Source organism: Puma concolor, chromosome A2, assembly GCF_028749965.1.
Source record: "Puma concolor isolate L17-30 chromosome A2, mPumCon1.1.hap2, whole genome shotgun sequence".
NCBI classification, from domain to species: Eukaryota; Metazoa; Chordata; class Mammalia; order Carnivora; family Felidae; genus Puma; species Puma concolor.
This window is the reverse complement of record NC_141668.1, coordinates 141372154-141393380: the sequence shown is the minus strand read 5'-3', so window position 1 is coordinate 141393380 and position 21227 is coordinate 141372154. Positions and strand designations below refer to the sequence as shown.

Sequence of the window (21227 nt, the reverse complement as noted above, 5' to 3'; positions counted from 1 at the left end):
CAAGGACAGAAAATAAGCACAACAAGCTGTTGTAATAAGAAGAAAAATTAATCCCCGGAATCATTTTGTGACTAGCAGGTTTAGGAACCCTTAACCAGCTCTGTCATTCTGAGGGTTACTCATAACTCAAGCAGTTCATTTGACAACCCATATTCTTGTGGGAGAAAAGGTGGTCCTGGCGATAGGTAGGAATACCAACTGCTTACCCCATTCTAAAAGTGCCATGTAGGGATGTAGCAATTATTTGATACAAAAAGAAAATTTTAATTTAATTTCATATCGAGATTTAGTTGGTCATTTCAAAATATTTCTCGACCCAGCAAAGGAAACATCAACCTTTGGGTTGGCAATCAGCATTCTGAATTGAAGTCGACTGAGTAGAAAATAGGAACATAACGTATATATTGTATTATGAAATTATAAACAGATTCCTACTTACTAAAATATCCGGTAAGTTCTGGGTGAGCCATAATGGTTGATAACAAGACCCTATCTACCAGTTAAAATAAACTGCAATCATCCATTTATTAACTCAGTAGGCAATTATTGAGCACCTCTATGTGCCGAGAATTGTTTCATGCCAGGGTTTCATGGAAATACTAGTGAATAAGGCAAAGATGAATCACCACCTTCCTAAGTGTGAGACAGGGAATAAACAGGTAAAAATAGATGAACAAGGAATAGAAAATAGTGGCAAAAGCCGGGATAAAAATGGAACAAAGGATGAGATAGAGAGTGAATGTGAGATGTAGGCAAAAAACCCACTTTTGATGGGATGGTCTTAGAAGAGCTCTTGGAGAACTTGACATTTAAGCTGTGGCAGTCATGGAAAGGTCTTGGCAAAAAGCATTCTAAGCTGAAGGAGAAGCAAATGCAAAGACCCAGAATCAATTTGGTGTGCTGGGGAGACAGAATGAAAGCCAGTGAGTGAGCGTGTGGGAAAAACGGGGTGAGCAAGAGTGGTTCATGCACTGCCTCAAGCCTTAGTGAGGAGCTGGGATGTCACTTTAAAGGTATTGGGGTGCTACTGGAATTCTTAAACAGAAAAGCAATGTTATCCATATAATATAATATAATATAATATAATATAATATAATATAATATAATATAATATAACATAATATACAATATATGTTGTTGTTTTTTTAAGAAGGCTCCACACCTACCACAGAACCCCATGCGAGATTTGCACTCATGACCTTGAGATCAAGACCTGAGCTGAGACCGAGAGTCTGACACTTTACTAAGTCATCCACGTGCCCTAGGTCCAATTTATATTTTAAAAAACTTGCACTAGCTGGTGTGTGGTGGGCATATTATTGTGAGGCAAGAGGGGAGGCAGGGTCACCAGCTGGGTTGACACTGTGGTCATCCTGTAAGAGATGCTGGTTCCTTGAACTAGAAAGTAGCCATGAGGAAGGAAAGAAGTAAGCCTCAAAATCCTGTAGTTCTTTTTTTTTTTAATTTTTTTTTAACATTTATTTATTTTTGAGAGACAGAGCATAAGAGGGGGAGGGGCAGAGAGAGAGGGAGACACACAATCCAAAGCAGGCTCCAGGCTCTGAGCAGTCAGCACAGAGCCTGACACGGGGCTCGAACCCACGAACCGGGAAATCATGACCTGAGCCAAAGTCTGATGCTCAACCAACTGAACCACCCAGGCACCCTAAGATCTTGTAGTTCTTATGTTAAGTTTGTATGGCACTATTCTGATACTGTCTGTTGACTTTTTGCCTCTTCTGGTAGACTATCATATATTTTAACTGCTACCATTTATAAAGTGTCCCACGTTGCTCTGGGCTTTATACACATTGAATCCTTAGAACAATTTCATTCCAAGCTCATGGGTGAGGAGGTTCACTAACTCCCCAAGGCCACAAAACTGGCGAAGGTCATAGTAAGATTTACCTCGGTCTGTCTGATTCTGAGCAAGGCACAACTCAGGCAATACACTATAGTGTCTTAATTTAACCTATGCGAGGGGCAGAGTTAGCCCAGGGAAATTAGAGCACAACTGGGTTTCTTCAATGGTTTTTAGAAGGAGAAGGGCAGTAAAACTACCAGGAAGGGAAGCCCTAGTTTCAAGTGCCGATTCCTGGGCCCTGTCCTGAGAATGCAGAATTAGAATCTCTAGGTTTGGGGCTTGGGGATGTGAATTTGAAAAATGCTCCCAAGGGACACTTACTCAAATCTGTGGATGCTGCAAAGTATTTGTTGGCTGGATAACCCCTGATCCAGAGAAAATAGAGACCCACTTTGGATGGGTCCAAGCAGAGTCTCAGCTAGCCCCCTCAAATCCACTTGGAATTCATAGTGTGACTAATATATTGTTAATGATATGATACACTCCGGCCCTCTGGAAGCTTTCTATTTTAAATAATTACTCTTGATGATGAGGTACTAAGTTCAGTTGTCTCCCAAGCTGAGGAATCATAAGCCACTCACCTGGTAAGCATCATATACTTCAAAGGCAAAACAATCTTTTTTAAAAAATTATTTTGAGCTTTCAGCTTTTTCAGGAAACACAAAGGAGTCACTCCTTACTCCTAAAACCAACCTACCTATGAGACAGGCTGTACACAGTACGTAGAGCCCACAAGACTTTTAGGAGCTTGCAAAAATGTTTTCATTTTTTTTTTTTAAACCAGAAGATGAACATGAACATATTCTGGCCTAGATTATACTCAACTTTTACCAATGCAGTTGTAAAATATAACTTCTAATTAATTTTTTTTTTTTTAAATCAAGAAACGTCCCCTGAAGACAACAGTGCCTAGGGCATGCAGAAGTCATAATGTGACCCTACTCACTCACAGTGCTGGGCCCAGGTGACAGACACCTTACCTGGCATGCATTGTATAGGAGCTGATGTTCAAACTTCTTGATCCCAAGAATGTTCTGGAACATCTCGTAGAGTTGCTCCTTGCTCAAAATCAGCTCAGAGGCTGCGCTGGCTGTCATCCGGGCCTGCTGCTTCCTGGGGTCCTCTTCCCCACGGTAGATGGCATCAAACTTGGCCATCCAGGAGCTCAGCACGGTCTCCTTGCTGAGGCCATCTATCTCGGGCAGGCTGCGCACCCTTTTCTCAATGTGCTTCTTGAAGACCTCCCTGGAGTCATTGGCGGAGCAGCCCCCGCTCTGGACCATGCGGGCCACACGGTCGCTCTTCAGGAACACCTAAGCAGGAACAGGGACAAGAAAGATATCAGGGACTCAGTCTCCCGGGGCTGACTGCAATCCTGGGTACCACAGAAGGGACCAGCGTGGGCTGTATCCTGCCCCACTACCTCCTAGTTGGGTGAACTCAGAGAAGTCACTTCCGTGTTTTGTTTTTGTGGCCAAATCTAGAAAACAAATAACAAGAGTACTTACCAGGTTGTTAAAGGGATTAAATGGGACGGTAATATCATGAGAGGCGGGATACGGTACACGGACTCCACACTCAAACAGCCTGGGTCCTTTCTCTGCCATCTAATGGCTGTGTTCCTCTCGTCAAGTTAACCTCTTTGTACCTCAGTTTTTTTCATCTATAAAATGGGATAATAGTAGTCTACCTCATAGGTATTTTGGGGGGTTTATTTATTTATTTTGAGAGAGAGAGAGAGAGACAGAGAGAGAGAAAGAACACAAGCAGGGGAGGGGCAGAGACAGAGGGAGAGAAATAGAATCCCAAGCAGACTCTGCACTGTTCAAGGTTAAGCCCAATGCGGGGCTTGAACTCATGAACCATGAGATCCCGACCTGAGTTGCAACGGAGAGTCAGGCACTTAACTGAGTCACCCAGGTGTCCCTGCATCATAGGTATTTTGAAGTGAGGATTAAATGGATTAATATACGATAACCACTTAAAAAAGTGGACCAGAGTAATGCCAGATGGCTTATTACGGTTATTTATTTTTTTACTTTTTAAATTGAACTACAGTCAACACATGATGTTACATTAGTTTCAGGCACATAACATACTGATTTGACAAGTTTCTACGTTATGCTACGCTTACCACCACGTAGCTACCATCTGTCAGCATAAACCCTGATACCACACCACTGAATATACTCCCTATGTTCCGCTTTTTATCTTCGGACTTACCTCCTAACCGGAAGCTTGTATCTCCCACTCCCCTTCGTCCATTTTGCCCATGCGGCCCCCTCCCTCCCCTCTGGCAGCCATCCGTTTGCTCTCGGTCTGTATGGGTCCGTTTCTGCCTTTTTGTTTATTTATCCATTTGTTTGGGTTTTTAGACTTCGCATATCAATGAAATCACACAGTATTTGTCATGTTTTTTTTTTTTTAATTTTTTTTTAAAACACTTATTTATTTTTGAGACAGAGAGAGACAGAACATGAACAGGGGAGGGTCACAGAGAGGGAGACACAGAATCTGAAACAGGCTCCAGGCTCTGAGCGGTCAGCACAGAGCCCGACGCGGGGCTCGAACTGATGGACCGCGAGATCATGACCTGAGCCGAAGTCGGACACTTAACCGACTGAGCCACCCAGGCGCCCCAGTATTTGTCATGTTCTTTTGCACTGACTTCACTTAGCAATAATACCCTCCGTGGTGTAGCCAACGGCAAGCCCTCATTCTTTTTAGGGTGTAGTAATGTTCTCCTGTGTGCGTGTGTCTATATCCACACAAGTACCACGTTTGCTATCCATTCATTTATGGACGGACACTAGGTTCTTAGCTGCTGTACCTAACGCTGCGCTGAACACAGGGGTGCATAGGTCTTTTCCCATCAGGATTTTGTTTTCTTCTGGTAAATACCCAGGAGTGGAATTGCTGGATCGTGTGGCAATTCTGTTTTTCATTTTTTGAGGAACCCCCCCACCCTGTTTTCCAGAGCGGCTGCACCAATGTGCATTCCCGCCAACAGTGCATGAGCTTTCCTCCTTCTCCACATCCTCACCAACTCTCGCAAGCCAAGGTGTCTCCGAGCGCTCAAGCCGGGGGGGGGGGGGCAGTGTCCGAGCGGGGCTAGCGGAGCCGAGGTGAGGTTCTGGGTGGAGAGCCCGGAGGCACTCCATGCAGGCCGTGACCTGGAGTCGGGGCGGGAAACAAGGAGGGCGTGGGCCGGGGTTCCGGGGCATTCTGCACAGGGGAGGCCCTAGAGGGGGAGGGGGAGCTGGGGCTGAAGCAGGTGTGGGCCGCGAGGTCGCGGATGACCGTGTGCAGGGCGTGCCCTAGCTCAAACTGCCCAAAGCCAAAGGGGTGTCGACTCGACGTGTTCTTGTGTGCTCTGGACCTGGGTCACCTTGTCGCAGCGGCTAGAGCTACAGTCAGCTCTGACCAGAGGTGTCCTGGTGCGCCCAGGGCTGGGGCTGGCTTGCGGGGAAGGGTGGGGCTGGGGTGGGCTAGGCCCCCCCCCCCCGCCCCCGGCCCCCAGGGCTTGCTGAGGCGGCAGGCAGGGTCTGGTGTCCAGACCCTGCTCCTGTCACATGGAGGGAGTATAAACTGTGCTGTCCACCAGCCTCTCTGACCCCGAGAGGATTCCAGCAGCTCCCCTGCCAGCTGGCTGCTGCCTTCTAGGGCTGGTCCCTTTGTATTATTCTACTTCCTTTTTTTTTTTTTTTTTTTTTTTGTTTTTTTCCTCGTTGCTCTTTTAAATTGCGGCTTTTTTTTTCCTGCACCACAGGGATCTGCTCCGGGTCCCTGAGGACTATCCCTTCGTACGGCAATTGGGAGCTTTGGGGGTGTGGGTCCCCTTCATTACCCTGTCCCCGTCTCTTACTGTTCTCTGTGTGCTCTCTTCGGCTTTTGTTGGGCAGAAGCTATTCAGTCAGCCTTCAGTTCTTCTTCAGGAGGAAATGCTCCACAGATAGGTGCAGATGTGGGTTGTCTCCATGGAGGAGGGGAGTTCAGGGTCTTCCCACGTCACCATCGTGGATGGGAACCCCACCATGGTTGTGGTTATTACATACAAAGTACCCGGCACGATGTCTGACCCTTACCAGGTAACCATGATTTATAGCCCATTTTATCCTCTCAAGGAAACTCATCCCACCCAAAATTGAACAAGTATCCGGGGAACGTGTATTTAATGTCTCTCTTCTTGAAATGTAAACTCCATTAGGACTGGGCTCATCTTGTTCCCCACAATGTCACCTATCTCTGGTATAGAGCCTGGCCCTTTAAAAGGGAATGAATGAAGAAGGTAGGCATTATATTCAGTCTATCTTGTAGACTGGAAAACCCAGACTCTAGAGAGGGGTAGGGATTGTTTCTGGTAACTCAAACTGGCTGATTATAAAGGTATGTTTTTTTGTTGTAGTTGTGGGGTTTTTGTTTGCTTGTGTTGTTTGTTACTTCACCCTGGTTCCTTCCTTCCCTAAGGGTCTCACCTGCCTGGTGGAGAACCTCTCCTGCCTGCGGAAGGACGCTTGGTTGTTTGGCTGGCGCTGGCTGGGTCCTGGAACCAAGCCACCCATTAAGAACAGTTGACTTCTGTTCCAGTACCCACCATTTGGAGATGTGCCCAAGCCTCGTGGTTCTGGGGTGTAAAACAAGATGGTGAAGCTCTTGCTTCATAGTCACAAAGAGGGAACATCTGCCACTTTTGAGCTGTGTCCCGATCACACTTCAGCAGGTGCACAAATACCCTTCAAGAAGCAGAACACACGTTCGCCCCCCCCCCCCCCCCGCCCCCCGTCGGATTTCAGGAAATGCACCTGTTAGCCAGGAGACGGCACTGCTTGGGGGACATCCCATTGCCTCCTGCTTCATGACAAAGCTTTCCTCGGGGAGGAGAGATGTCAGAACGCTGGTCTCCACCTACTGCCAACATAATGAACTAATTCAGAAAGAAGGAAGGCTGAGGGTTTGCTTCACAGCCAAGGGCCGTGGCTGGCTCCTCCATGCCTGGGAACTGGTGCTCAGTGGAGATCTTAGAGCTCATTTAAAAATCAACTGTAGTGGGACGCCTGGGTGGCTCAGTCGGTTAAGCGTCTGACTTCAGCTCAGGTCATGATCTCGCGGTCCGTGGGTTCGAGCCCCGCGTCGGGCTCTGTGCTGACAGCTCAGAGCCTGGAGCCTGCTTCAGATTCTGTGTCTCCCCCCTCTCGGCCCCTCCCCTGCTCATGCTCTGTCTCTCTCTGTCTCAGAAATAAATAAAAAAACATTAAAAAAAATTAACTGTAGAGAACAAGCTTCAACTAAATCCTCAAGCCTTATGAGCCTTAATGAACTAAAGAATTTACCTGAGAATCTACAATGTTTAATGCGGATAGTTCTGCCATCTACCTAACACCTTGCGTCTCAGTTACAGGTCTGCGTCTCAAAGTACGTCAAAGTTTTGAGGCAAACAGAGGAAGTTTCTGGGGTATAGGATTGAGGCAGGAGCTGTAAACCATGGTCCGGGCCAGTTGTACTACTAACTTGCTGTGTGGCCTTGGGGAAGTCAACTCCCCTCTCTGGTTCTCCAGTGTCTTATCTGTACATGGAGAGCATTGAATTTTAAAATTTTGAGGTTGCCCTTCCAGCTGTCATGTTTATACTCTTCATCATGATCACGTTCATCGTTTCTTTGGGCACTCACTGGGGAGGAGACACTGTGCCAGGTGCCAGCAAGACAGTGGTGAGCAAAACAGATGTGGATCCAGCCCTCATGCCTCTGCGACATCACCCTAATAATGCCATAGAAATATTATAACCTGGGACAAGTGTTTTCAAGGGGGATGCACACGGGTGGTCTATTGCCAGGAATATTCCAGCAGGGAGTCAGAAAATCCTTCCTGGAGCAAAACTCCTTTGGGATGATGTGGGAATGATGGGTAGGTAAAAAGAGCATGAAAGAGTATTTCAGAGAGGAGGAACAAAATGTGTAAAGACCCTGAGTGTCTGAGGAAGTAGGGAGAGCCACTGTGGCTGGGTCTGCCTTGGAGCAAGTTCCGGGTGGGTGGCAGTGAGGAGACGGGAGAGACCAGTGGCGGGAAGGAGCCAGATGGTGGGAGGCAAGGGAGGCCACATTAAGGATACCGGTCTTTATCTGAAGGGCAGTGAGCAGCCATTGCAGGTTTTAAGCAGGGACACGGCCTGATCAAATCCACATTCCCTGGCTTTAATGCGGAAAACCAATCTGAAGGGGTAAGAGAACAGGCAGTAGGCCGGGTGGGGTGTACTTGCAGGAGCACCCGTGGGTGATGACAGTGGTGGGGATGCGAAGGGTTGAATTATTCATTGTCAGCTCTAACGACAATCAGAGGTAACTTAAAACATTCAACCAGCAGCCATACCCTCCTCCCGTCTGTCCAGACCAGTGTCCCGCAAACCTGGGGCAGGCCCCCGTTTATAAGCTCTTATCGCCGTATTCCTTTCCTCCAAAACCCTTCCAGAACTGCCATTTGTGTCTGTGACTGTTTGGTTAATATCTGGGCTCCAGCTAGACTAGAAGTCCCAGGAAGGCAGGAGTTGTAGCTGTTTTTTTTTTCCCATTCCTTCTTGTGAGTGCCTAAGGCAGCGCCTGGCACATAGTCGACGCTGTGCTTAATGAGTGAATAAGCAACAGCAACAAAGGAGATGTCTCAAAGCAGAGAGCCTATTGACATTATATGTGGACGGGAGCAGGGAAGTAAAGGGAAATAAGGAAGCACAATATACTGGTCTCTTAAAACAAGGGGCTGAGGCTACATTTTCCCTGGGACATGATAACGGGAGGTAAGAAATGATGATACTGGGGCTCCTGGGTGGCTCAGTCGGTTAAGCCTCTGACTTCAGCTCAGGTCGTGATCTCACGGTCTATGAGCTGGAGCCCCGCGTCGGGCTCTGTGCTGACAGCTCAGAGCCTGAAGCCTGCTTCTCATACTATGTCTCCCCTCTCTCTCTGTCCCTCCCCTGCTTGCGCTCTGTGGGTCTCTCTCTCCCTCTCAAAAATAAATGAACGTTAAAAAAATTTTAAAAATTAAAGAAACGATGTTGGCACATTGTTCCTAGCTGGCATCTGTCACTGGCTGGGTGACCCCTGGATCCTGCTTCACGGAGCCCCTTCCTTTGTATAAAGTAGCCACTCAGTAAATATTTATTGAACTCCTAGCAGATGGCCTTAGACAAGTCGCTTAACTTCCAGAAATCTCACTCTCCTTTGCTGTCACATGGGGTTGATTCAGCCACTCTTCTTTGACAAACTGGAAGGACTTTGAAAAGCAGAGGGCTCCATCTGTCCGGAGCTAAGATACGACAGCCAGGCCCCAGATCAAGGGGAGATGAGTGGCATGTCAAAAGCATGCAAAAGGAGACCAGAGACTAAGGAGACCACAAAGATGGAGTGCCAAACAGGAGGCAGCCATGGGGAGAAAAAGCGACGGCAAAAAACTAATTTTCCAGGCATATCATCTGTCCGGGCTTCGCAGCCTGTCAGAAGCGAAGGGTCAGAAGGGTCTGGGCCAGCCTTGCCCTGTAGCGAATACAGCCCCTGAGTACCACTGTACTTGACTGTCTCTAAAAACCGCCCTGGAAACCCATTTGTACCGGGAGCTCTAGCCGGCGTCTTTGTTCCCGGTTTTGTTTTTTGGCGACTATCGCAAGAGACCTCAGCCGCCGGCTCGGTTCCGTGTGGCACATCCATAAATCCTTCCTGCTCCTCTGGCAACTTCCCAGACAGGTCATAATGGCAGATGGAAGATAAACAAATAAATACCGAATGGTGAAGGGCAGTCAGTTCAGTGACTCGGCCTCATCCATCAGTCCTTCCCTCCACTGCCAGAGCCAAGCAGCTTCAAGGTTGTTTTAGGAACACACACGCACATCAGGTCTTAATGACTGTACAGGGTACGGGGGAAAGCTGGCCCAGCTCTCACTTCCTGATCCTTTCCAGCTCTACAAAAGCCTGTCATCCCAACGTAAATAAGAGAAATACCTACATGTTAGAGTAAATAAGGTTTAAAAACATCCACAACCCACAACGGCCTGGTTGCTACTAACGAATGCCACACAGGTACTGGGCGGGGGGGACCAGAGTGTCAGACGGCCCTGGGTTCAGGTTCAGACTCTACCAGTTGCTGTTTTTGCAAGTTACTTAATCTTTCTGGGATTCGGCTGCCCCATCTTTCACACGGGAATGGTAACGACCCTCCCGTGTAGGATTTGGATGAGGATTCACCGCAACAATGCATATCAGTTGGTCAGCATGGTGTCCGTAATGGTGCCTCTTACCTTCACGAAGTAACGTCCTAAGAGTTAGCTGTTATTTTTAAACAGAATATCACGTAGCCATGGAAAAAGACAATATTTTTTCATTAGCATCGAAAGGTGTCCTGAAATACTGTTAAAGCAGATAATTCCAAAGGTAAGGTGAAGTTGGGGGATAGGAGTATGACCCTGGACTGAGAACAGGATAGGAAATAAAACCGATGAGAATATGTCCTAAGTGTGAGTTTTGCAGAGATAGGAAAGAAATTAAAACCCACTGTGCTAAATGACACAACTGGGTTAGCAATATTTTGTAGGAGTTCCCCTGAGAGTCTTAATTTGGAAATCAAATAGCTATCTTCATGTGTATAGACACATTAAAAATACTTGAAAAGATACATACCAAAAGTTAATAGTACTTGTCTAGCATGATGGGATTATGGGTGGTTTTCCAACCATGGGCTTTAGGGTTGTTTTCTACATGGTCTATTTTTATAATCTATATATCACATAGTTATCATTTTTATATTATGTTTTACTTTATGATCACTTAAAACACCTCTTCCTACATGGAACAACTTACATACTTTACCTTCATCGAGACAAGGAGCATGTTAGTTTCTAAAATAAAATGACCTTTGGATCGGAAAGGTATCTTTCATCAAAAAGTAAAAGATCCTGGGGCAAACTTCAGAAGCAGATCTGGGACCCAGACCCGTGGTAGGGAGCAGTAGCTTAGCAACAAAAGCAGCTCCGTTTCCTAGTTCTAGACCCTGGCCCCCCACCTCGACTTTGTACTCCCCACCCCTACCTCATGCCCAGGGCCTGAAACTAGGGAGGGGATTGATTCTACCAACTTTCAATTCTCTCCTACTGTTTCTTTTAATTTTTTTTTTTTTTAATTTTTTTTTCAACGTTTTTATTTTTATTTTTGGGACAGAGAGAGACAGAACATGAACGGGGGAGGGGCAGAGAGAGAGGGAGACACAGAATCGGAAACAGGCTCCAGGCTCTGAGCCATCAGCCCAGAGCCCGACGCGGGGCTCGAACTCACGGACCGCGAGATCGTGACCTGGCTGAAGTCGGACGCTTAACCGACTGCGCCACCCAGGCGCCCCTCTCCTACTGTTTCTATGCAGCAGACGTGTGTGGACCGCCAGTCTCCTCCTCTAACCTTAATATAGTTATGATGTTACTTTCCAGGTGCCAGATTTAGGGTGAGGTTGTGTGTGTGTGTGTGTGTGTGTGTGTGTATAATTTAGTCCTGACAACAACTGTGCACGGAGGTCCTAGTACAGAGAAAGTACCTGAGGCTCAGACTTGCCCGAGGTCCCCCAGCCAGTGTGCAGAGGAACTAGAATTCAATGCCACATCTTTCAGACACAAAACATCCTCTGAATCACTCTGACCTCTGCCCCCTCCTTCTTTGCTCTGCGTTCCCCTTGGAACAAATGTCTTTACACTGACTGGGTAGTTACTGTTCTCCCAGGGATACATCTGTTGGAAGGCCACTGAGGGGTTACAGTGGTTTTTGCATACTGGAAAATATAGAGCTTCATTTCAGAAAAATAGCCAGATTTGACCTGACTTCCACTTTTCTTATATAAAAAAAAAAAAAAAAGTCCACCATAGAGACTGAATACAGTACGTCACCCAGTGTTGAAGACACCTGTAGTTTGTGCCTGCCACGTGTCCTCCCCTCCTGATAATAGTCCCTCAGTCTGAGAATGTCTGTGCCACTGCACACGGCCTCAGTGGGACTGTTAGGCATGGGAGAGTGTCCTTCCTTAGCCATGTGGCAGGTTGGAACCTGAGGTTGGCCAGTGAGACGTCCCCTTGTGGGTTTCAGATCCAGAGCGGGATGGCACAAGAATGTTGGCGGAGATTTAGACCAATGATGGGGTGCCACTATAAGGCCACCCGCTTCCTGAAGTTGAGTGGCCAGGGTTCCCTCTTTTCTGGAGCTTGGCTATTTCCTTTAATCACTCTTGTTGCTGTTATTATTGTTGTGCTGTTATACTATCATCATCATCATCATCATCATTGCTTAATTTAACCAGCTGGTCAGTTCTTGCTGCTAGCAACTGCAAAATTCTTTTCTTTTTAAATGTTCATTTATTTATTTTGAGAGCGAGAGCGTGCAAACAGGGGAGGGGCAGAGAGAAAGGGAGAGAGAGCATCCCAAGCACCCTCTGTGCTGTCAGTGCAGAGCGTTGACATGGAGCTTGAACTCACAAACCGTGGGATCATGACCCGAGCTGAAGTCGAATCAGACACTTAACCGATTGAGCCACCCAGGCAACCCCAAAATTCTGTCTTCTACAACAAAGTTAGTTTGACAAAACCACCCAGGACTGTGTTAGAGATTGGCTAAGAACAAAACAAAACAGAGCAAAACAAAACAAAATCAGAGCAGCTTCACTGGCTGAAGCCCAGATATCAGCTGTAAAGTTCTAAAATGGGTATGTGTGGCACCCGGGTGGCTCAGTCGGTTAAGGGTCTGACTTCAGCTCGGGTCATGATCTCACAGCTTGTGGGTTCGAGCCCCACGTCGGGCTCTGTGCTGACAGCTCAGAGCCTGGAGCCTGCTTCAGATTCTGTCTCCCTCTCTCTCTGCCCCTCCCCCGCTCATTCTCTCTCTCTCTCTCTCTCTCTCTCTCTCTCAAAACTAAATACACATTAAAAAAAATTTTTTTTAAATAGGGGTGTGTGCATCTCTGCCTCCCACCAACCCCCCATGTGTCCTTCCAGGGAGGCCCTGAGTGACAGAGGTTTTGTAAAATTTTTCCATCTACTTCTTTGCTCTGATGCCAGGACTGGCATGTAAAGAGCCAAAATGAAGCAGGGAAATGGGGGATAAGGGCGAGAATGCAAGGTGAGAGGGCTTACAGCATAGACATCTGTCTTAAAAGCACTGAGAGTTAGAGTTGTCCTAAACCCACTGTGTGAGTTACGGAGAAACGGGTGAGCTCTCTGATGTCTCAGGACCACAGCTGTGGGAAGGGGAGGGAGTTGCCCAGCCGGATCTCCCAGATCTCGGAGCAAGCACCCACTTCAACGCCCAGCTCTCAAAGCCGGAATGGAGGAGATTATATAGGATTAATCTGCTGCCTGCCTGATCGGCTTTGACGATCAAGGCCGCCAGGAAAGGATAAAATAAACCTGCATGCTCTCAGGAGCCAGAGGGAATCCTGGCTCCCTTTATCCCAGCCCAGATCAGGTCACAGGCCCGAGTGGCTTGATGCTAATGCTGGCCAGCGGGGTTCAGACTGGGCTGGATAGGCACAGATAGAAAAGGGACAGAGCCTACTCACTCCTTTCATCTAACAAATTTTTCTTTACTACTCTAGTGTGCTGAAAAACTATTACTGCCTTAGCAAAACAAGGCCAATGACTGAAATGACTTATTCTAGTAGAATCTTTTCAGAACTGTTTGAGGAAAAGCTGTTGTTTCCATATGTCATTACCATTGGCAAACTGGGATGTGAAGGTGTGGTATGGTGGGGTGGAATATGTGTGAGTGTGTGTGTGTGTGTGTGTGAGAGAGAGAGAGAGAGAGAGAGAGAGAGAGAGAGAGATGGGGTATTTAGGAGGATATCTATTGGTTTTGCCAGCAGAGCATACATTCCAACATTCTTCTTCTGGTAGAAAGCACCCTAATTTCTCAATAAGAAACCACTGCACTTTCACTCTAGATGGTTCCAGTGTAGTTGAGCCTGCTCATAGGCTCCGGAGGCGGTATCTGTCATAGCACTGATCCCCTGGTCTAGTCCAGCCTCCATCTGTCGTGATTGGCTCCAGAAAGGCCACACGACCCATGACAGCCCAACCAAGTCACCTGGGGCCTTTTGCTGGGGTCTCAGCAAAGAGGTCTTCTCTTTGCTGATGTGGTTGCTAAGCTGGTAGGGCAAAACCGGAATCTGCCAGAGTCCTTCACATGCAGAGAACCAGCCTAAGAATAAAACCAACACAGGGAAGAACAAAGCTGAGGTATGGAGAGAAAGATACCCATCTTGCTGGCATCTTTGGAGTCTCTGGATCCAGCCACAGCTGAAACCAGGTCTATTCCTAGACTATTAAGTTGCTTGAGCAAATAAATCTCATTTTGGCTTAAGCCAGTTTGACCTAGGTGTCTGTCATTTGTAATCCAAAGAGTCTTGACCCAGACAGATACTGACAGGAAAGCAATTGGATCCTGGAGTAAGGTGGAGAAAGAAATCCTAGCTTCTCCCCTGCCCAAGAGTGAAGGGGGAGGGAGAAAGGGAAGAGTAATGAACTTGGAGCTCTCCCAAGTTAAGTGTTGATCTTGAACCTTTGATTATGGACTTTTGCTTCAGTGGATTAGACTTCCCGGGAACAAGCATCCCAAGACTCTCAAAACTTCACTAATGAATACAGTAAATAATTAATACCCTACATTATTTCCTGTCACTCAAATCTTAATATTAACTATTCAGTGATTTCTCAATGCCTGTATTCTCACCAGACTAAAAAGAAGCTCTTTCAAATAAACTAGTTACTATAGAAAAAAAAAAAAAAAATACCGGGGTCACTATGGATATAATGGCAATTTCCAGAGACTCATTAGCACATTGATAACTATTATTTTCAGTTAATTAATACAAAGAAATGGCATTTCCTTTTAATTTATGTCATTAGTCAAATGAGCTTTCTAATTAAGATTTGCAATCTACAAATTTACAAACTGGTGAATAACTCTAAACATGGAGAATTATTGCTAAGGTCTGCCTGGCCTGAACTGGCTTTCAGAACTTGAAAAAAAGGGGGGGGGGGAATTAATTTCATTCCCTGGCAGTTTCTCCGCAAAATCTTTTGTTAAATAGATTCAAGATATTCATTGCCATACCATCATCATGGTTCTGAATGTCATTTCCACAGTGCATTGAATTCAACTGAAATATTGCATCACATAAGATAAAGAATTAAGTCTGACACTTATCGGCAATAATATTTGTAAAATGAAAAAAAAAAGCTTAAATTTGACAAATATAAAAATGAACCAGACTTCTAAAACAAACCCAAACAGAAATTTCATTGAGAAAATGTATAAAATGAGTCTGTGGCTGGACCCAGCAAACATCACAGAGACAAAGACTGTTTACTGTTAAACAGTAATTAGCAAACCAATCAATAGTATTTGCACAAAATCTAATTGCAGTCTTGCTCTACTCTCTTCATGAAAAAAGCCAAGTACTTTAGCACGTGGGAAGGAGAGTTTTACTGAATCAATCAACTAACATTGGAGTGCCCAATGGGCAGAAGCATGTGTGTGGAGCACAGCAAAGCAGAAGCACCAGTGTTTTTATTTTGAAAATGTTTGGTACCTAATAATTAAAAACAGAGAGGAAAGAGAGAAGAAAATCTGTGAAGTGATCCCATGGAAAAAAATCAGAGTCTGGTGGATTCCTTTATACTTAGTTTATTGTTATTACCTTGAATTGCATATGGCAGGATGCCATGCGTTTTTCAATGCTTGGCAGTTGGTTTCTAATGCTTTTAACCTAGCCTTGACAATGGGTATAACATTTGGGGCATATGATCCCAAATACAGAGAATATCTTGTTCACATGAAAACAAATGTCTTTTAATGACCATATAATAACTTTTGAAAAATATGCACATCAGGCAAACATTGCCCACAGGAAGGGATGGTATATCAACTCCACTAATAATGTATACACAATAGCCAATGTGCACATTATGGAAGAATAATTATAAATTTTAAATATACTAGTGGAATTCCAAAATCTGACTTGACTGGTACATAAACCTCTGAGGACGACAGGTCAAAATTCCCTTGTGATGTATATTCAGGATATGTTCTCTCACTTATAGGTTTTCTCTTAAGAAGAGTACTGCACTTTGGATGGGGTTCTAACTCATAGAAAAGGACTCACAGCACCTTTTTAATAGAAAGAACAAGGAAGCGAGTGAAGGCACCATCTTAGAAGATGTTAACATCCTTTAGAAGGGGTGGAGTTGGTAGGAAAAAAGCTCCCAACTCAGTTCAAGTCTTAGCTTGTGGCATTGTAACAGCTGTGCGACTTGGAGTAATTGACCTAACCTCTCGCAGCCTCAGATGCCTTGCTGGTAAGATGGGAATAATATCGGGACCTAACTCACGAGACTGTTGTACAGACTAAACAAGAAATCATACATAAAGCAGGCAATGTGCAGGGTGTTTTGCATACAGTATCTTGTTTAGTGGGTACACAAGTGGGTGTGCTTTAGTTTTCCCCAAACAAAATGCTGTTATTTCCAAAAACCGTAACCAATCATCAACCCGTTTGCCTCAGGGGTGGGGGGATGGTTCTGTAGGAGGCCAAGGCTGCTGTTCCCACTGAACAATAGTCTGGCAACTCTGGGCTTTAGGCTTGGGCAGTCTTAACCTTCTTCTGCATGGTGAGTCTTACCTCATAGTAACTCTGGACGGCGTTCATGAAGGCTTCATCAGCCACAATCTGGGTTTCCCCATTGAGGAAAGCCTGAAACCGGTCCTTGACTGTTTGCAACTGCTGTTTGCTGATCTGTAAGGAACAGAGAAAGAGAGAACAGTGAGGACTTGTTCTAGACAAGGATTGTGATTGCTTTCGTGGAAGATGCCAGTCCCATCGGTGTGCTAGACCTGGCTTGTATGGGCGCACACTAGCTGACTGTTACATTTGCAAGAATTTTGTGAGGTGGTTGTTTATTAAAAAATACATAAAGACATAAATTGTTAAAAAATTATATTGAAAACAAAGGCAACACATATTCAAAAGTCATTGTTTCCTGATCATTTTACCATTACCTGTGCTTTTGAGGTTATTAACCTCAAAATTGTATCTATTGTATCTATCTATTGTATTTGTAGGGTGGAAACGATAGATAATGGGTGCTACCATATACCTCTTCCCAACTCCACATTCTGTGACACCTTGTTGGAAGCCAGATATCAACCAGGATGGGAATATTTACACCATGGAAATTGGCAAATGCTATATATAAGTCATGTGTTCTTGGCTTGTTGTTTTTGTTTTGTTTTGTTTTGCTTTTCGTGAGAGAGGGTTGTTGTTGAACAAACCACCACACAGGCACCTCAGGTGGTCTGAAATACTCTGCTTTCCAAATCTATAGTCATCAAAACAGTATAGTATTAGCATAAAAACAGACATATAGACCACAGAACAAAATTGAGAACCCAGAAATAAACTCATGAATATACAGGCAATGATAACTGACAAGGACACCAAGATACTCAATGGGGAAAGGACAATCCCCTCAATAAATGATGCTGGAAAAACTGGATATTCACACCCAAGAGAAAGAAATTGGACCCCCTATCTTACACCACTCACAAAAATTAACTTTAAGTGAATTAAAGACTTAAATGTAAGACCCAAAACTGTAAAACTATTAGAAGAAAACACAGGCAAAACCCCCTTGACACGGGTCTTAGCAATGAATTTTTGGATATGACATCAAGAGCTCAAGCAACAACAGCAAAAATCGACAAGAGGGACTACATGAAGCTAAAAATCTTCTTTATAGCAAAAGAAACAATCAGCAAAATAAGAAGGCAATTTATAGAATGGGAGAAAATATTTGCAAACCATCTACCTCATAAGGGGTTAATATCCAAAATCTATAAGGAACTCATATAAAAGCAAAAAACCACAAAAAATCCAATGAAAAAGTGGGTAGAAGACTTGATTAAACATTTTTCCAAAGAAGACATACAAATGACCAACAGGTACATGAAAGGATACTCAACATCACTCATCAGAGAAATGCCAATCAAACCCACTATATCTCATCACCTCACACCTGTTTGAATGGTTATCATAAAAACAACAACAACAACAACAACAAGAAATAACAACTGTTGCTAAGGCTGTAGAGAAAATGGAACCCCTGTTCCATACTGTTGATGGGAATGTAAACTGGTGCAGCCACTATGGAAAATGACATGGAGTTTCCCCCAAAAATTAAAAACAGAAGTGCTATACGATCCAGCAATTCCATTTCTGGGTATACATCCCAAGGAAAGGGAATCACTATCCGAAAGAAATAGTGGCACCCCTACATTCATTGCAGCATATTCACAATAGCCGAGACATGGAAACAACCAAAGTGATCACTGATGTTTGAACACACACACACACACACACACACACACACACACACTTGATTATTATTCATAAAAGAGAAAGAAATCCTGCCATTGTGACAACATGGATGGACCCAGAAGGTATTATGCTAAACGAAATAAGGCAGACAGAGAAAGACAAATACTGTTATGTTCTCGCTTACATATGGAATCTGAAAAATGTTGAGCTCAGAGAAATAGAGAGTGGTTGCCAGCATCTCAGGGGTGGGAGAAATGGGGAGATGTTGACCAAAGCATACAAACTTCCAACTATAAGATGTAAGTTTTGGGGATTTAATGCACAGCACGGTGACTATAATTAACAGTACTGTCTTACATACTTGAGTGTTGTTAAGAGAGTAGGTTCCACAGCCCTTTATTCTAACTACTTGTTAGTTATGATTGAATTTGTTAGATGATATGTCCCTTTTTGTTATTTGTTCATTGATGTCTCCCCAGGGCCAACTTAGTGCTTTACACAAGACAGGCACTCCATAAGCGCTTTGCTGAATAAATGAAGGCAGTGCACGAAAGAAATCTTGGAATATCCTTTAATCAGTTCTAATTTGTATGAAAAGAAAGTCAGCTAAAAACTTTGCCGTTTTTACTATTATTTATAAAAAGTTATACTCTATAAATTGATAATGGGATACTGTGTCTAACTGTTGTAGAAGAAAGCTTAAAAAAGATCATTCTGGTCCTAGCTCCATCAACCATTGTGTCATCTTGGAAAAGTCACTTATGTCCTCTGAATTGGCCAGAGAGTTAGAAGCCCTTCTGGAATAAGGCCAGTTTAACAAGTAAATGTTACACCATCCTTATTTATCTCACTTGGAAAATGGTGATAATTATGGCCTTGGCATAGTAATAGCTATTTGATAACATAATATGAGTTCTTTTTTAAAATTTTGAGTTTCTGTATTCATTAATGCACTGATTCATTTAAAACATTTTGTTTATTTATCTTAAGTAATCTCTATACCCAACGTGGGGCTTGAACTCACAACCCAAAGATGGAGAGTCACCTGCTCCACTGAACCAGCCAGGCACCCCATTTCTATATACATTTCAAGTGCTTTCATCATTAGAATCAATGCAAATCTTGCTATTAGAAAATAATGTTTAGAGCTATAGGACACTGAAGACTGGCTTGAGTTTTGATTCAATCAGGAAACAAGGAGTAGAGTTTTGAGAATGGACAGAGGTGGGATCTGGGGTGCTTTAATTTTGTAACTTTGGAAAAAGTGAGACTAGTGAAGTTAGGGGCAGATGTAAAAGAGGTAGGTTTTTAACAGATTGATATTTGTCATGTCCTAGAGCACCACTGTCTCAGGTTAGCCACGTGTACAATTTTACATTTTCTGCACGTCTCACTTTAAAAAGTATCAAAAACTAAGTGAAATAAATATTAATACACTTTGTGGAAGCCAATATGTCAAAAATATTATTTTACATATAATCATCATAGAAATGGTTAATGAGATATTTTACGTTCTCTCTTTATACTCTATCTTTGAACTCTGGTGGTATTTTACACCCATAGTATATCTCAATTCAGAATCACCACACTGCAAGTGTGCAATAGCCACGTGTGGCTGGCGGTCACCGCTTTGGACAGCCGGTCCTAGAGCATGGTATGAACGCACTGCTAAGCCGTGTAGACTTTCCTGGTCTGACCCAGGATGTGAGGATCCAAGGATACTGGTATCACTGGAGTTGTACAGAAAAAATCAGAGTTATTTGTATGCATTTGAAAACATTTCAACTGAATTATTGGGCACCAGTTGATTTTCTCGTAAAAATGACACCAGAACATAAATTTCTATCAAGTAGTTCAGCCTTCACTGGCCTAAGTCACAAATCCTTACAGTATAGTATAGTGCCAACCAAGGCATCTCACAGAATTTACATGCAGAATTCCTTCTAACACTGAGTTAATACCAAATCTGCACGATCTGGGGGGTGGGATGGAGTGGGGTAAATGGAACAGGAGAGGGAGTGGCCACCAGTACCCCTTGCTTTTGCCTTAAATCTCAAGGGATGGAAATAAAAGTAGGCACACACCATCTGAATGATGAAGATTGATTGTTGACCCAAGCCAAATCCATTATCACTCTAACCTTTGTTAAATAAGCAGAGTACTCAGTTCTTCAAGAAATATTTACAGAGCATCTATTACCTGCCTGGTTCTACCCCATGTCCTGAGGTATCAGTGGTCAATAAAAACAATCCAACCCCTGACCTCAGGGGCCAGGGCGAGGCAATAGGGAATTCAAGGAAATAGGGATTGTTTTCAGGGACCTTGTAGTCAAGATGGAGAGGAAAAAAACATACAAAACGACAGCAACGACAACCGCACAAAAGTATGTTTTAGGATTTCAGAGGGAAGAGATTACAGAATGTAAAATGCTTAAAAGGAGAAGGACTTCAGGAACATTAACATGAGTCAAATTCGGAGAACATCCGTCATGAAGCTCCATAAAACACCCCCCACTTCCTCGAACACCTCAAGCTCTCAGTGAGAGAGTCCGGGGCACAGATTCTAGACGCAGAGCTATGCTTATGGCTGGGGTTTGATGCCTGCCAGTCCAAGTTCACTATTTTCCCTCATCACTAATTAAACAAGCAAATCACGTATTTAGTTACCTCACTCACCGTGTCTCACTGGGCAAAGGACTAAGCTCTCTACACCTCAGTGTTTTCATCTGTAAAACGGGGCCATTACTGACCTCATAGGATTGTTGTGAAGTCTAACTGGAGGTAAGTGACATATTCACTGCATAACCTGGTACAGTATGAATGATCAATAAACAGTAGCTGCTGTGATGATTATTCCTCAGCTTAGAGGCTTTACGCATACTGCTTCCTTAAAAAAGCATGCCTATGGGAAAATTCCAGACGTGTCTTCAAAATGCAACCCCATGCTCCTTCCCAGACTTTTCTGGATGGAGGTGGCTA

The 21227-nt window shown here is 44.3% G+C and overlaps 1 protein-coding gene across 29 annotated transcripts in view; it reads right to left on the bottom strand.

Moving 5' to 3' along the window:
- CADPS (calcium dependent secretion activator) overlaps positions 1-21227 on the bottom strand; it is a 481928-nt gene that overhangs the window by 355808 nt on the left and 104893 nt on the right. For all 29 annotated transcript variants that reach the window (XM_086697709.1, XM_086697711.1, XM_086697714.1 and 26 more), the window contains exons 2-3: positions 16555-16668; positions 2845-3177 (exon numbers count right to left, since the gene is read on the bottom strand). In XM_086697709.1, the coding sequence (XP_086553835.1) occupies positions 2845-3177; positions 16555-16668 (447 nt within the window). The remainder of the gene's footprint in view (positions 1-2844; positions 3178-16554; positions 16669-21227) is intronic.